At 18.1% G+C, this 18,095-nt stretch overlaps 5 protein-coding genes across 5 annotated transcripts; 1 reads left to right on the top strand and 4 right to left on the bottom strand.

Annotated features, from left to right (window-relative positions):
* Positions 1-319: 319 nt before the first annotated feature.
* PADL01_1118200 (phosphoglycerate mutase, putative) lies at positions 320-1,415 on the bottom strand (the record flags this gene model as incomplete). Its single annotated transcript, XM_028682643.1, has 3 exons — positions 320-956; positions 1,152-1,233; positions 1,382-1,415. The coding sequence occupies 3 exons, from the start codon at positions 1,413-1,415 to the stop codon at positions 320-322; spliced, it is 753 nt and encodes a 250-aa protein (XP_028538901.1).
* A 1,214-nt stretch (positions 1,416-2,629) lies between these two features.
* Positions 2,630-6,660, bottom strand: PADL01_1118100 (conserved Plasmodium protein, unknown function; the record flags this gene model as incomplete). The annotated part of the gene is made up of 6 exons (XM_028682642.1): positions 2,630-2,794; positions 3,282-3,338; positions 3,439-3,539; positions 3,655-3,715; positions 3,812-3,948; positions 4,104-6,660. The coding sequence occupies 6 exons, from the start codon at positions 6,658-6,660 to the stop codon at positions 2,630-2,632; spliced, it is 3,078 nt and encodes a 1,025-aa protein (XP_028538900.1).
* Positions 6,661-8,509: 1,849 nt separating this feature from the next.
* On the bottom strand, positions 8,510-13,609 carry PADL01_1118000 (conserved Plasmodium protein, unknown function; the record flags this gene model as incomplete). The annotated part of the gene is made up of 1 exon (XM_028682641.1): positions 8,510-13,609. One exon carries the CDS (start codon positions 13,607-13,609, stop codon positions 8,510-8,512), a length of 5,100 nt encoding a protein of 1,699 aa, XP_028538899.1.
* Positions 13,610-15,137: 1,528 nt separating this feature from the next.
* PADL01_1117900 (alternative splicing factor ASF-1, putative) lies at positions 15,138-15,740 on the top strand (the record flags this gene model as incomplete). The annotated part of the gene is made up of 1 exon (XM_028682640.1): positions 15,138-15,740. One exon carries the CDS (start codon positions 15,138-15,140, stop codon positions 15,738-15,740), a length of 603 nt encoding a protein of 200 aa, XP_028538898.1.
* Positions 15,741-16,551: 811 nt separating this feature from the next.
* Positions 16,552-17,649, bottom strand: PADL01_1117800 (conserved Plasmodium protein, unknown function; the record flags this gene model as incomplete). The annotated part of the gene is made up of 1 exon (XM_028682639.1): positions 16,552-17,649. The coding sequence occupies one exon, from the start codon at positions 17,647-17,649 to the stop codon at positions 16,552-16,554; it is 1,098 nt and encodes a 365-aa protein (XP_028538897.1).
* Between the last annotated feature and the right edge of the window lie 446 nt (positions 17,650-18,095).

The following is an 18,095-nucleotide window of genomic DNA, read 5'->3' as shown; positions in this document are numbered from 1 at the left end:
AGTTTTAATCTATAACTATGGTGAAAATCTCATAATAGAAAAATCATATGCATATTATATATTCACTAATATATATATATATATATATAAATATATATATATTTGTGAATAAAAAAAAAAAAAAAAAAAAAAAAAGAGTAAAATATGCTCAGAAGGGTATGGTTTATTTATTTCTTTATGAACATTAATATGTAAAAATAGAATTTTCTTATGTTATATTTTGTGTCACATAATATATATATATATATATATATATATATATATATATAAATGTGTATATATTTCGTTAAAGGTTAAAATTTTATTTATTTATATTAATTTATTTTGCTTTTCCTTGGTTGGCTACTTCATCCATCTTCTTTTTCAATTCTTCACTGTCCAATAAATAATAGTGTTTTACTGGCTTTAAGTGTTCATCTAATTCATAAACTAAAGGTACACCTGTTGGAATGTTAAGTTCTAATACATCAGCTTCACTTAAGTTATCTAAATGTTTGACTAATCCTCTTAAACTATTTCCATGAGCAGCTACCATAACTTTTTTATTTGCTAAAATGTCAGGTGCAATGTGATCAAACCAAAATGGTAAAACTCTTTCAACAGTATCTTTTAAACATTCAGTAAATGGTAATGCATCCTTTGGTACATTTTTATATACAACATTGTGTCCTGGCCATCTGCTATCTTCCTTATCTAATTTTGGTGGAGGGATATCATAAGATCTTCTCCATATTTTGACTTGTTCCTCTCCATACTTCTTGGCTGTTTCTGATTTGTTTAAACCTTGAAGGGAACCATAGTGCCTTTCATTTAATCTCCATGTTTTAACAACTGGAACATGTAAAAGGTCAGCTGTTTTTAATACATTCCAGGCTGTGCATATTGCTCTCTTTAAAACTGATGTATAAACAACGTCGAATTTGAAATTCTTTTCCTTAAGGTATTTTCCAGCAGCTCTATAAAAAAAAAAAAAAAAAAAAAAAATATATATATATATATATATATATAAATATAAATATATATATATTTATATATATATTATAAAAAACAAAGTATTAATGTGTGAGGAATATATTCCTTTAAATAGTTTTGTATGACAATTTTTTTTTTTTAAATTATATAGATAACGTTTCTCTTTTTTTTTAAATTACACTGCTTCTTCTTCTCCCTTTTCACTTAAAGGAACATCGGTCCATCCTGTGAACTTGTTTTCCTTGTTCCATGTACTTTCACCTTAAATATAAAAAAATAAAAACAAAACAAAAAAAAAAAAAAGTAAGATGTGTTAACTTCAATATTATAACAAGAATTATTATTACTTTTATAACATATATTTTTTTTTATAATATTTTTAAGGTTTTTTTATTTTTTTCATTCAAACCATGTCTTAAAAGAACTAAAGTATAAGTAGTCATTTTGGGATTTATATATTTATCTTTTTATTTTTAATATTATATTTAAAAAAAAAAAAAATATATATATAGGTACTTAATTATTTGTTATATAGTTATAATAATAATATAATATATATATATATATATATAATATTATATATGTATATATATTTTTATAAAATAATATTTTTAATAAAAAATATTAGAATTTCCAATTTAAATAAATAAAAATATATAAAAGGAGAAAATAAGAAAATTTATTTTAAAATAATAAGAGAGAAAAATATTTTTCTATAAATTGTTCACATATATCTTAATATCATATGTATTATATTATTTATTTTTTTAAATAAATATTAAAAAAAGTTTAACCTATTATATGTTTTTTTTTTTTTTTTTTTTTTTTTTTCTTCAATTAAGAGATAAAAATAATAATAATATTATAATGATAATTAAAAAATATAAAATAAAATAATTTACTTTTAAACATATAGATATGTATGAACCTTAAATGTAAATATTAATAAAAGTACATATGTAGCATATGGAATAATTATTTATGACATATATGTTTGGTATTATATGATAATAAATAATATATATAATGTATATATATATATATATATATACATTCATATTATTAAATATGTATTTTTTATTTATCCTATTATTACGATTTTTCATATATGTGCTCTTAGAGAGTTCTTTTATTATTTTTATATTTTTATTTTTTTTATTCTTTTATATTTTTATATTTTTTTCACATATATAATATTATTATATAGTGCTGAAAAGTGGTATATATCAAATTATAAATAAATATTCCTTATTAATAATATGTATGAAAATATAAAATATCGTTATATTTCCCTATATATATAAAAATAATTATTAATTTAAAAATAATATGTCACCTTGTTATCATATTATAATATAATTATATATATATTACATATATATATTATTCATATTATATAAATAATATTATTAATTATTTAAAATAATAATAACTAAATTTGTATTTTAATAAATTTTTATTAATAAAAAAAAAAAAAAAAAAAAAAAAAAAAATTAAATTGGTAAAAATATAAAAAAAGTTATATATAATATAATATAGTGTAGTATAAAAAAAAAAAAATAAAATAAAATGAACAAAATATTAACATAATAAAAAAAAATTATATTTATTTATACTGTATATTCATATATTATCCTTATAAGTTGTGTATGGATCATTAGAAGAGTTTCTTTTTAATTTTTTTAAAAATGAAATTTTTTGGAACATTTTTTTCTATATCTGAAACATCACTTATATTTTTTTCTTCTGTGTCATCTAATTCATCCATATCTTCTTCTTGGTCCTTTTCTTCTTCGGTTAGCCACTTATGCCAATATATTAACTAAAGGAGAAACCAAAACAAAAAAAATAATATAAAATAAATAAACGTATAATAATCAAATATATATATATATTTTATTATAAATAAATGTAGGAAATCAAAATAATGCAAAAAATAACATGTGTGCAATAATATATATATATAATATATATATATTTTTTCTTCTACAATGACAAAAAAAAAAAAAAAGATATCGAACAAAATTAGAAACACATTGTTTATATTAATTTCATTTGTTAGCATACGCCTTTCTCTTTTCATCATTTAATTTTTTTTTTTTTTTTTTTTTTTTTTTGATAAAAGATCATATGATATGCCATTTCAAAAAAAAAAAAAAAAATTTTTTTTTTTTTTCTTTCTATCTTCTTTTTAAGCTTATTTTACACAATTTATCGTAAAATAATATATATAAAATGAAGAAGTCATATATATTACAAAAAAATAATCCATCACATAATTATATAACCACATAAAAATATATGATTACCTGTAACATAGCTTTACTTTTTAATTCTGTATATAAATCATCATCATCTTGGAACCACTAGAAAAATAAAAAAAGCAAAGGCATGAATAATAATTATAAGAAAAAAAAAATATATATATATATATATTATATACTTATATATAATCATTTTATTTACTTTTATAAAGGAACTTTTTGATATAACTCCAGAATATAATAGTGTGTCAAATATGGTTTCAATTAATGATGTTTCTTCTGACAAGTGTGGATATTTTAACTCTTTAAAAAAAATAAAAAATAAATAAATATAAATATAAATATAAATATAAATATATATATATATATATATGCAACATATTATATTTATTTAAAATACTGTCATATGTATTCTTACGGTCACAAAATTTTAAGGTATCATTTAATATATAATCTTCGTGGTTTTCAATTTTGCTATTCTGAAAAAAAAAAAAAAAAAATATATATATATATATATATATATATATATATCTGTGGATTTATATGTACATATGTTTATATGGACAAAATTTTACTTCTTTTAAATAAATGAGAAGGTTTTTGATATTGCTAGCTCTCTTGAAATAATCGTCAATTTGAAGTTTCTGTGGTAGACTTAACATAAAAATGGATATAGCCACATAAAAAGGTACGTGACTCTCCATATAGTTACCTAAAAAGTATAAAACAAAAAAAAAAAAACTTTAAATATAAACATGAATAAATATATATATAATAATATAAACATGATAATGTACTATATTATAAATGTATTGTATATAATATATTTGTAATATGTAATTATATAATTATATATATATATTATACAGTCATCCGTTTTTAAGATTGAACATAAGGAAATACAATCGTCTTGATTAAAATAATAATTTTGAATTATTTTATCTTTTATTTCATTATAAAAATTCTTTATTATATTTACATCATGTTTATAAATATTATTATATTTTATATGTTCTTCATTTTTTTTTGTAATTTTTTCTAATTGTTTTTTGTAAAGTTCTTCTCTCTTTTTTTTTGCTATTTCTTCAATATCTGTTTTTTCAACAATTTTTGCATTTTCTGTTTTTTCAGCTATTTCTAAGAATATACTTTTTTTTTTAATAACAGTTTGTTCTTCATTTTTATTATTTTTTAAAACAGTAATATTACTATTATTATTATTATTATTATCTTTAGGAGGTATATTTGTTTTTACATCTTTTTTCTTTTCCTCTTTTAAAGATTCCAAATGCTTTAATTTTGCAGATGGAATAAAAGTTGATGAAGTACCTTGGATTTTACTTCGAATTTGTTGTAATCTCAGTTCTCTCTCTTTTCTTTGTTCTTCTAATAATTTCAAATTTCTTTCTTCTTTCTCTTTTAATTCTTGTTGATACATAATAACTCTTTTAGGAATAAATTTCTTTTTTTCGGTTTCTTCCTTTTTCTGTTCTTTATTTATTTCTTCTTTCGTTGTTTCACTTGGTATTTCATTTTTTACTTCGTCTTTTATTTCTTCTTTTATTTCTTCTTTTATTTCGTCTTTTATTTCGTCTTTTATTTCTTCATTTACTTCTTCTTTTGTTTCTTCTTTTACCTCATCTTTTATTTCTTCTTTTACCTCTTCTTTTACTTCTTCTTTTATTTCTTCTTTTATTTCTTCTTTTACCTCATCTTTTATTTCTTCTTTTACCTCTTCTTTTACTTCTTCTTTTATTTCTTCTTTTACCTCATCTTTTATTTCTTCTTTTACCTCTTCTTTTACTTCTTCTTTTATTTCTTCTTTTACTTCTTCTTTTACTTCTTCTTTTATTTCTTCATTTACTTCTTCTTTTATTTCTTCTTTTACCTCTTCTTTTACTTCTTCTTTTATTTCTTCTTTTACCTCATCTTTTATTTCTTCTTTTACCTCTTCTTTTACTTCTTCTTTTATTTCTTCTTTTACTTCTTCTTTTACTTCTTCTTTTACTTCTTCTTTTACTTTCATTTCTGCCTCATTTGCTTGACTCTCAAGTTTCTTTTTTTTTCTATATTCTTCTAATCTTCTTAGATAAAGTGGTTTCTCACTTTTATTTGTATCATTTCCCTTGGATTCTTCTTTATTTTTATTTCTCAAATTTGAAAAATCTAAATCATCCTCTTTCTTTTTATTTCTTAAATTAGAAAAGTCCATATCGTCTTCTTTTTTTTTATTTCTTAAATTAGAAAAGTCCATATCGTCTTCTTTTTTTTTATTTCTTAAATTTGAAAAGTCTAAATCATCCTCTTTCTTCTTATTTCTTACATTTGAAAAATCTAAATCATCCTCTTTCTTTTTATTTCTTAAATTTGAAAAGTCTAAATCATCTTCTTTCTTTTTATTTCTTATATCAGAAAAGTTTAAATCATCGTCTTTCTTTTTATTTCTTACATTTGAGAAATCAATATCTTCATCTTCTTTCTTTTTATTTCTTAAATTTGAAAAATCTAAATCATCTTCTTTCTTTTTATTTCTTACATCTGAAAAGTCTAAATCATCTTCTTTTTTTTTATTTCTTAAATTTGAAAAATCTAAATCATCTTCTTTCTTTTTATTTCTTACATCTGAAAAGTCTAAATCATCTTCTTTCTTTTTATTTCTTACATCTGAAAAGTCTAAATCATCTTCTTTTTTTTTATTTCTTAAATTTGCGAAATCAACATCTTCATCTTCTTTTTTTTTATTTCTTAAATTTGAAAAATCTAAATCATCTTCTTTCTTTTTATTTCTTAAATTTGAAAAGTCCATATCATCTTCTTTCTTTTTACTTCTTAAATTTGAAAAATCTAAATCATCTTCTTTCTTTTTATTTCTTACACTTGAAAAATCAACATCTTCATCTTCTTTCTTTTTATTTCTTAAATTTGAAAAATCAACATCTTCATCTTCTTTTTTTTTATTTCTTAAATTTGAAAAATCAACATCTTCATCTTCTTTTTTTTTATTTCTTAAATTTGAAAAATCAACATCTTCATTTTCTTTTTTTTTATTTCTCAAGTTTGTAAAATCTAAATCATCAGCATTTAAATTGGTTGATTTATTTTTATTACGTGCTCCTAATGTTATAACATCATTATTTTTTTTAAAATTTTTTTTTTCTTGTCCAGGACTTTTTATTTTATTTACATTTGAAGTATTCTCATTATTTGTTTCTTTTTCTTTTTCTTTTTCATTATCAAAAGTTCTCCAGTCTATATTTTGAACCACTTCATCCTTTTCTAACGTTCTGTTTTTTCTTATAAATTTTTGACTATCTACTGTTTTTTTTTCTGTGGATATGGAGGTATCTAATAATAAATCATCAGTTTGATAATATTTTTGAAAATCAATTATATTCAAATGTATTTGTTTTTTTTTTTTTGCCATTCTTTTTAAATTTATATAAAAGTATATATATATAATATATTACAATATATATTATTATATATATATATAAATATATTATAATATATTATTTTATTATTATTATTATTATTTTTTTTTTTTCTTTTCAATGGAAAAAAGATATTGTAAAATTATTATTTATTATATTTATATATAAATAATATATTATTAATATTGTTATGTTTCATTCATAAAAATATACAGATTTATCTTATCTTTTTTTTATTTTGTTTAATTTTTTTTTTTTTTTTTTTTTGTTTTATTTATTATTTTTTTTTTTTTTTTGTTTAATTTTTTATTTTATTTTATTATTATTTTTTTTTTTTTTGTTATATATTCTTTAGAATGTTGCTTTTTTCTTCTTTTTTTTTTTTTTTTTTTTCTTAAAATATATATTATAGTTTAGATAAATTAGTTCTTACTTTAATTATTGTTTTTCTTAAAACAGTAACAAATTTAAAAATGAAAAAAACGTGTATTCAAAAAGAAGAAAAATGAATAGAAGGTCAATTTTCATATGTAGAGTGAAATAAGAATTTTTTTTTTTTTCAATAGGTAATATTATATATATTAATAAAATATATACGTACAAATACATAAATAAATATAATATATAATATATATTAATATATATATATATATATATTTTATATGCATTATTATAAATACTATATATATATATATATATATATATATATAATATTTATTATATATAAAAATAAATAGTTGTGGTTATTTTTTATTATTACCTTGTAAAAAAATATATATATATATAATATATAATTATATTCATAATTTAAGGAATAAGGCTTTGTTACATTTTTTTTAACATTATAAAAATAAAATATGTTTAATAAATTAATGTTTATATATTATACATATTTACAACTATTAAAAATATAAAGTTTAAAAAAATATACCTTTTTACGAATTAAATATAATAATGATATATTATTATTATTATTGTTTGGCTTTTTTTTTAAAAATGGTATGATAAAAAAAATATGTATATATATATATATATATTTATATATAATGTTATAATAAATTTATTAGTAAAATTTTTGTTAAATTTTTTAAAGATAACACCAAAAAATGTATATATAAAATATAATTAATCTTTATGTACTGCATTATGTAAAATCAGTATTCACACATAAATGGATACAAATGCTGTTGTGTATATAATAAATATATAGTAAACAGAGTTTATATATATATATATATATATATATTTATAATAAGGATAAAAATATTATATTTAAAGAATAAAATAACCTTGTATCTCTTCAAAAGTAAAATAAATGGAGATATAAAAAAAATTTGTTTCTTTTTTTTTTTTTAAATAGCTATAATTAACAAAATAATTAAGATGCTTTAAATATATAGTTTTTTTTTATAACAACTAAAATGACAAAGTGGAAATGTACACATATATAAAATATATATATAAAAAATATATATATATATATATTTATTTATTTATTTATTTATTTTACAAAACAATTTTATTCTTTATAAGGAAGAATTATCATATATTAAAACAAAATCATAAAAAAAAAAAAAAAAAAAGCCAAAACAAAAACAAAAACAAAAACGAAAACAAATTATACAAAAACAAGATAGTGAAATAAAAAAATAGGATAATAATATAAAAATGTAAATCTACATAAACAATAAAATAATCAAAAAAAAATGGGGAAAATATGTACATATAAGTATAAATATATATATATATATATATATTAAAATATGAGGATATATGTTTAAAAAAGATATCTTATATATTCAAGTTTATTTTATTATTTACAACCATTGTCCGATCATTGTATTAATTAAAATAATCAACATATCTACTACGAACATCAGTCATATTTAAAGGGTTTTTATTTCTTTCTGATGAATAATTTAGACCAGTAGGTGGTGGGGATATATTTTTCATAGCCATTTGTTTTTCTAATTTTTGCTTTTCTCTTTCCTTTTCTTCATCAGAAGTTACACCTTTTTCTCTCCAACGTTTTTTTTCATAATCATAATAGAAAATATTTTCTTCTTCTTCTTCTTCCTGCATATATTCAGTTTTTTTAATTTTTTCCTTTATATTTGAAAAGAAACCCGAAATAAAACTTTTGCCCATATTTATAAGATCCATATTATTTTCATTTGCCGATTGTTGCTGTTCTTGTGATGATGATAAATTATTATCACTACAATTTTGGAGATTTATATTATTAATCTTCATATTATTATTCCTTACATTCATATTGTCATCTTTTTCTTTTATATTGTTGGTAACATTTTCTTCTATATTTTTTGTATTACCATATAAAGAATTATGCGTATTTATATGAGCATTTAATGGACCATGCATGGTTCCATTTTCATTTTGAACTTTGAACGTGTCTTTAACATTATTATTTTGTTCTACAACATTTGAAAAGTTTTGAGAATACACAGATGTTATATTATTATTATTATTATGAACATTATAATTATATGTACCTTCAATACTTTTCTCATGTGTACTAACATGTTTATTTATATCATTATACATATGATGATGCGTATTACTATTTACACTTGAGTGGTTATAATTTCTTCCTATATTATTATTATTATTATTATTATTATTGTCAATTGTAAAATTGTAAGGTGCCTCATTTTGTTCTGAGGCAAAATATGAGGAAGGGTTTACATTGGAAGAAGCATGTTCATAAGCATAATTTTTATTATTATTATGGTGATGATACATATTATTATGATAATACATATTATTATTATTATTATTATGATACATATTAATATTATTATTATTATTATTATTGTGGTATATATTATTATTAATCGTTTGATGAACACTTGCAGATCCATTTTGCACATGAACATTGGAACTATCCACATTCATATTTGTAGTACTATCACCATTTAACATATCACATGATTGAATATTCTCATTTTCATTATAAGATTGATTATTATAATTATTTTTAAATCCATCAAACATTGAGTTTTGATGTCCCTCTTCTTTTATGTTGGAATAAACATTTTTTTTTCCTAAATAATCTGTTACTGTTCTATTTGTTTTTACATTATAATATTCATTTATATTTTCTTGTGTTTGTAAATGTATAGTTTTATTTCTATTATGTATAGGGGAATTATTAAATGCACTTACGTCAGTATTGATAGTTGTATATCCATTTATATAATTAACATTAGTATCATTCATATTATTATAATTTACATATCCTTTCATATTATTACTATAATTATTATGCATAAAATGATCGGGCATATTATCTCTTGGTATTGTTGTAGTGATACCAGAATTAGATATAAACTTATAAGTATATATAATTTCATCACTGGGGATATAAGACTTTCTTTGTAATGATAAGATATCTTTATTTGTTGTTGTAAATATATATTTTGTTCTATCTAATAAGGTATCATATAAATATAATAAATACGAATTTTTTTTTCTGTCATTTTTTATTACATCAATGTAATAATATAATATTTCTACATATCGTTGTGCTTGTGAAAGAATACCATATTCTAATAAAATGTATGCATATATAATTTTATAAAAAATAAGCTGCTCAAAAAAAAAATCATCTTTTTCATATCTACACATATATTCATATATATCACTAACTTGAAAGCACATAATATCAAAATGAGAGTTCAACAATCCATAATAACCAACACCATTGGATTCTTCTATGTTTGAATGGTTATAAAAATTGTTACTATGATGGTAATTATTATTATGATTATTATTCTTATTAATATTATTAATACTATTAATATTATTAATATTGTTAATATTAATATTTTTATTATTACCATCAATATGATCACTATAAATTTTATTACTACAATATTTAGCACTATGAATATTATTAATGTCCTCTAAATTATTATCATCATTTTTTTTACAAGGTGAAAAGGCAAACACAAAAGGATTGTTTGATATTAACAAAAGTAAAAATTGTGCTTCTGCATTTTTTTTTTTCTCATATAATAAATGTATTAGATATATAAAAAAATTAATTATATCCTCTTTATAATCTTCAAACTGAATTTCATTTTCCTTATATTGAAATATAAAATTATGAAAAATTAATGTATAAAATACATACCAATAATTAACTAATATATCTTTTTTAAAAACCATATTTTTTTTATTCAATATACATAAAAAGAATACAAATGCTTCAGTACATATTTCATCATATATATTATAATTATATATTTTGTATATATTTTTCATATCATTTTTCATTTCTAATTCATTATTAATTGATCTCTTGATATAACTAATATATTTATCTAACATTTTATAATATTTCTTTTTATTATATTTTCTTAAAACCAAAAAGAAATATTTATATAATTCTTTTTTGATACAAATGTTTGTAGCTTTCTTACTATTATATATACACATATGAAAATATAATAAATAAATATCATCATGAGTAATACGTTCATTTTTATTTTCTCGTTTATATAATTCCATAATAAATTCTTTATTTATAAAATCAAAAAAAAGATAAGTATTATTATTTATACATATATCATTTATATTTTTATTATTTTCATAAATATCAGTGTAGCATTTTTTCTCCTCTTTATTTAATACATTTTTTTCTGTCTTATCAACATTATTGTTCATTTGAAACATATATTTCATGTTACCATTATATAAATTATTATTCATTATAATATTATTACTATTATTATTTGTATGGTTAAACATATTTATATGATTGTTATTTTTTTTTGTTTCATCATATTTTTTTATTTTATTAGAATCATTTTGAACATATTCATTTATATCAAATTCGTCCATTTCATTATTGGATAAACTATCTCCATCTGCGTCTTCATCATCATCATCATTAAAATAATCAGATGAATATAAATTATCTTTTATATCTTTTTTGTCTTGATAATTATCTAAAAAATACGAAATAATATTATTTCCTTTATTATTATTATTTTTATTTGTATCATTTTTTTTTTCAATTGAAATTTCTTTTAAATTAAAATTAGTTAAATATGGTTTTTTCAAAATATTTAATAAATAATTATATAAACAATTCTTTTGAATATCTTCAAAAATATTATCATTTGTTGTTCTTGATTTATTAATATTTATATATCCTTTTAAAAATTCTTCTATTTTATGGTCTACTTTATTATTTTTTCTACTGAATGGCCCTGGGAAGTTTTTTATGCAATAAATGAATTTCTCCATATTATTATTATGACATTGGTATATATCATTACTATCAATATTGTTATTACTATTATTATTACTATTAGTATTACCATTAATATTAATATTATTTTCATCATTCTTCTTTTCATTATTTATGTGCTTCTTTCTTTTTTTGTTCATATTTATCTCTATTATGTTAATTAAATATTGATACTTAATCTTTGAATTTTTACTATAAAAAAAAGTTCCATTATTACCAAAACAAAAACTAACATGCATATTTTTATTAACATCTTGTATGTTTATATCATCATTTTTATGATTAATATCATGATTGTTATTATTATCTCTTATGGTAGTTACATTCATATGTAAATTATCACCTTTATGATACATGTTCATATCATCATAATCACACTTATTATTATGAATATTATGAAAATTGTGATTATTCAGTTTCATTTGCTCTTTTTCCTTTTCATTGTATTCACAATCTTTTCTTTCATTTTTGTTATTACATAAAAAAAAATTGTTATCCATATTATTATTTAAACTTATCCTTTCAGTAATTTTATCATAATCCTTTTGATTATTATCACTTTTATTTTGTTCTTGTTCTTCACTTTTATCATTTAATAAATTTTCAATATTTATATGTTCACTACTTGTATCATTCAAATTATAATCATGCAAATATGTCTTATGAGAATAAATTATTAAAGGGTCCTTATTTAATTGTTCACAAATTTTTATATTATTACCATGATGATAACTGTCTCCATCATTTTGTTTTTCTTTATCAATAATTAATTTTTCTTCTTCATTATTATTCATATATTTATTTATATCCTCATTATGATATTCATCATTATAATTCTGATCTACTAAAAAATCTTTTTTATAATCATTATTAAAATGATTTTCTACATTCTCCTTTTTATTTATATGGAAATTTTCATTACTTTTATTTTCTCTTTGATCTATTACATTAAAATTTTGCACCTCATCACAAAAAATATGATTCCTATTATTACTACAAGTGTTGTTTATATCATCATCATTATTATTGCTATTGTTGTTGCTCATTTTATTATTATTTATGCTATTTATGTAGGAAGAAAATTCTTCTTGTGGTTCGATAACCACAGAAGGTGATAAGAAAAATGAATGTTTATCAAAAGGTTTATCAAAACGTTTATCATCCTTTTCATCCTTTTCTTCCTTTTCAACCATTTCATCCTTTTCAACCATTTCATTCTTGTCATTCTTTTCATTATAAGCTATATCTTTATCATATATATTATCATCAAAAAGAGAAGATATGTCATTTTTTTTTTTTTTTAATTTAAAATTATGAAAATTATCTTCTGATATATTATTAAATCCATTTGTATTATTATCTGTATATTCCAAATTATCCTCACCTAATAAAGACTGACAAATATCTACATTTTTATCATTTTTACAAATATCCTCATTATTAATATTATTTTTATTCATATGTATATTTTCTTCATTCTCTTTTTGGTTACTTGTCTCAATTTGTATATCCTTGTTATTTACATGGCAATTATCATTCTCCTTTTCTTTTATGGATACATTATTGAAGTCCTGTGTGCTTTTCCTTTTTTCTTTAATTTTATCAATTATATTTATATTTTTATTCTTAAAAATATTTTCATACGTAAATAAGTTACTTTTCATTTTCTTCACTCATTTATAATATGAAAATATATATAAATGTATATACATATAAATAAATAAATAAATATATATATATATATATATATTTATATATAGCATAAAACAAAGGTATATCACAACTTTATATAAATATAATAGGCACTTTACATATATATTATAATATATTTCAAAATATACAAAGATTAAATATAAACAATTTAAAAAGTTGGGGGAAAAAAAAATTAACAAAATTTATATATTAATAAATAAACATAAAAAAAAAAAAAAAAAAAATCAATACATAAACATATATACATATATATATATATATATATATAATATATACAGAACAATAATATACACCTTTACATTTATAATATTTCTATAACGTCCACATTAAAAAAAAAAAAAGTATACTACAATCTTAGTCTTACATATTTTTCTCCTTGTTTTTTATTTTTTTTATTTATTAATTATATTAATCTACAAGGAATATATTTTTATATTTATATTATTGTTTATAATACAGTGTATTTTTTATTTTTACATATCACATGAGAGGAATACAATAAATAATAATATACTTTATATAAATATATTATTTAAAATGTTTTTTATACAAAATATGATTATTATTTTTTAAAAATACAATGTTTACAATGTGTTTTTTTTTTTTTTTTTATTTACAAAAATATATTAATTTTATAATGAAAAGAATATGATTTATTTATATATAATTAAAAATATATACATACATATAATTATAATAATATATAAATAAATATATATTTACAAAAACATATTTTTATATTTTATGATATATATTTTTTATATTTTAAAAAATATTATAAGGAAAAAAAAGAAATAAAAATAAGATATTCAATATATATATATATATATATTATTATTTATAATAACAAATAAAAATTTTAAAAAAATATATTTTTATAATATTTATATATTTTTATTGTTAAAAAAAAATAAATAAAATAACATGAAAATATAACTAGTGCATCAATAAAAAAATTTATTATATATATATATATAAATATACGTACATGTATAATATTATATATTTATATATATATTATATATATATATATATATATATAATATATATATATATTTATCATTTGAGGAAACAAAAATATATTATTAAGATAATATATATATAATAATATGATTATATTAGTTGAAGAGAAAATATGACATTTTTATTTTAATAAAAGAAATAAAGAATTATCAAAATATTAAAAAAAAAAAAAAAAAAAAAAAAATTAAAATAATAGATCAAAGAGAAGAATTATTTTATGAGAAATTTATATAATATATATATATATATATATATATTTTAATTATATTCTTTTCTATAAAAATATAATAAGAAATGTATATTGTTTTTTATATATTGCATATATTTACATATTGGTAAATTTTTAATATTATATAAATTTTCTTTTGTTCTATATATACATTTTGAAAAGATTAATTCGATCAATCATCTTCTCATATATATATAATAAATAAATTTTTGTATAATTTATTAAGAATGAAAAAAATCATCAATAGTGGTAATAGATTATATGTTGGTAATATCCCAGGTTCAGCAACAAGACAAGAGTTGATAAAAATATTTGAAGAATATGGAAAGATATCAGATATGGATATAAAATATAATCGTAATAGTAATGGAACTAATTATGCATTTATTGAATATGAGAATCCTAAGAGTGCTGAGAAAACTATACAAAAAAGGAATGGAAGGAAATTTAAAGGATATATGTTAAAAGTAGAATATAGTATAGAAAAAAAAAATAGAGATTTAAATGATATCTATAGATCTGAATATAGAGTTGTTGTAAAACATTTCCCTCGATTTTTTAAAAATATAAAAGAATTTTTATCAAGAGCAGGTAAAGTACTTTATATTCATAAAGATAATGGTTTTATTATTGCTGAATATGAAGATAAAGAAAGTATGATTAAAGCTATTAATACATTAGATAGAACTATTTATAATTCAAAAAGAAAAGTTTATGTTCGAGTATTTAAAGACATACCTTATGATTATTCGGATGTAAATCTTATCGATTATAATATGGTCTTCTCATCACCCAAAAATGAAAATATAACTCCAAAGGAATTAAATTAAAAAATATATATATATTATATATATATATATATATATATATATATATATATATATATATGTATATATATATTTTTTAATTTAGTTCCAAATGTGAAACCTTTATATCCTTCATTTATTTACTACTAAATATAATATTATTAAAAATATATAATAACATACTAATATACACGTCCGTATATGTATATAAAAAAATTAAAAATATAGTCACACATACATATATATATATATATATATGTATTTATGTATATGTTATTTTTTTTTTTATTTGTATATAAGCTCTTTTGTTAAAATTTTTATAAAATTGAAAAATGACATACCATATTTTTAATTCATATAAAATATGTTATATATTTTTCATGCCATTTTAACATGAATTTCCATTTGATTTTTTTTTTTTTTTTTTTTTTAATTTTTATTTTTAGTTTATTACATATATGCTTATTAATTCATTATTTTATTAACTTATCAAATTTTTTCTTTTTTTTTAAAGTGTTTAAAATTTATAAAATAAAACAAAAAAAAAAAAAAAAAAAAGAAGAAAGAAAAAAGGAAAAAGGAAAAAGGAAAAAGGAAAAAGGAAAAAAGAAAAAAGAAAAAGGAAAAAGAAAAAAACAAATAAAAGAAACAAAAGTATGAATTTTTTTTTAATTAATTAAATATATATATATATATATATATATATATATATATATATATATATACATAAATGTATAACTAGTTCAAAGTCTACAAAAAAAAAAAAAAAAAAAAAACAAATAGACATATTGATAAATAAATTAATAACATGTTATAACATGATGATTACATATAATTACTTATTATATTGCTCATACATATTATAATTTGGACTTATCGAATTTGTAAATTCGCTTATATTATTAATGTGATTATTATATACATTTAATGTTTGTATATTATTGTAATTGTCTAAGCTATTTAGATGTTGGAAGTTATTTATTTCTTGTACGTTATTTAGATGATTTATATTATTTATATCACAAATATTAATATATTTATTATATTCATCATTTGTTGTCATATTATTATTTGCATATGGATTGAAGTTATTTTGTGAGATATAATTATCATAGTTTTGATTATTCTTATTATCAAATATTGGTTTCATATTTTCAAAGAGTGTAATTAAACTATTTGAATGTTCATTGTTTTTTTTAAAAAAGGAATCATTTGAACTCCAATCATAATTATATAATGATGTATTAATATTATTATTCATTGGAAGTTGATAAGGATGAGAATGTGGATTTATAAGAGCATGATGAAGTGAATGACGATGTGGTGATATAAGACTGAAATTATTTGTGTTAGAAGAAAAAAACTCTGGGTATGTTTTCTTTTTTTGTATACTAATATATACACGAACTTTTCTATTTCTATCTATATCTTGTTTGACTTTACGTAATCTCCTTTTTAATATACGATCATATTGTTTTTCATTTACAAAAATTATATTATTATTATCATCATAATTCACTTTATTTATATCATTATATAATATATTATTCTCATTTAAAATGTTATTAAATATATTACTTTTTACAAAACTTCCTTTATCTACATCTATATTTTTAGAAATTAAATTTATTTCGTTCATACTATTTTTATGGAAGGCTAAAGACATATCTTTGCTCTGTTTACTATAAGCCCCATAAAAGTTTCCGTTTTGACAAGTGTTCATATTATTGTTCACATTATTATTCATATTATTATTCATATTATCATTTAAATTGTTATTTGGGTTATTATTCACATTATTATTCATATTATTATTCATATTATTATTTCCATTATTATTTCCATTATTACTTACATTATTATTCATATTATTATTGACATTGCTACTTATATTATTATTAATATTTCTGGTTGACATTTTTTTTTTCTCCATGTTCTTCTTAATTATATACGTGCCAAAATAAATATAGTATCATATACAGTGCACCATACACTTTAAAAAAAATATATTATAAAGTATAATATTACTAAATAACAAATCTGTTTATAAATATATAACAATACTTTGGTTTTGTCACATAATATTAATCTTTCATACACGCACACACAGAAAAAAAAAAAAAAAAATAAAAATAAAAAATAATAACAAATAATAAACAGAATAAAAATTCACACATATATATAGATATGTGCCAATATTTATTTTTAAATAAATTCGAGTGTTACTTGTTATATAACAGACTTATGTTCACACCACTATTCATTGTCACGTGAGCTCTATTCACAATAAATAAATAAATACACTATATATATATATATATACATTCATATATATAATTCCATTCTGTTATATTTTATATAACTTTTTTTCATATAAAA

Source organism: Plasmodium sp. gorilla clade G2 (genome assembly GCF_900097015.1).
Source record: "Plasmodium sp. gorilla clade G2 genome assembly, chromosome: 11".
Classification (NCBI taxonomy): domain Eukaryota; phylum Apicomplexa; class Aconoidasida; order Haemosporida; family Plasmodiidae; genus Plasmodium; species Plasmodium adleri (nom. inval.).
Note: the sequence above shows the minus strand (reverse complement) of the source record. Positions and strands in the feature narration are given on the sequence as shown.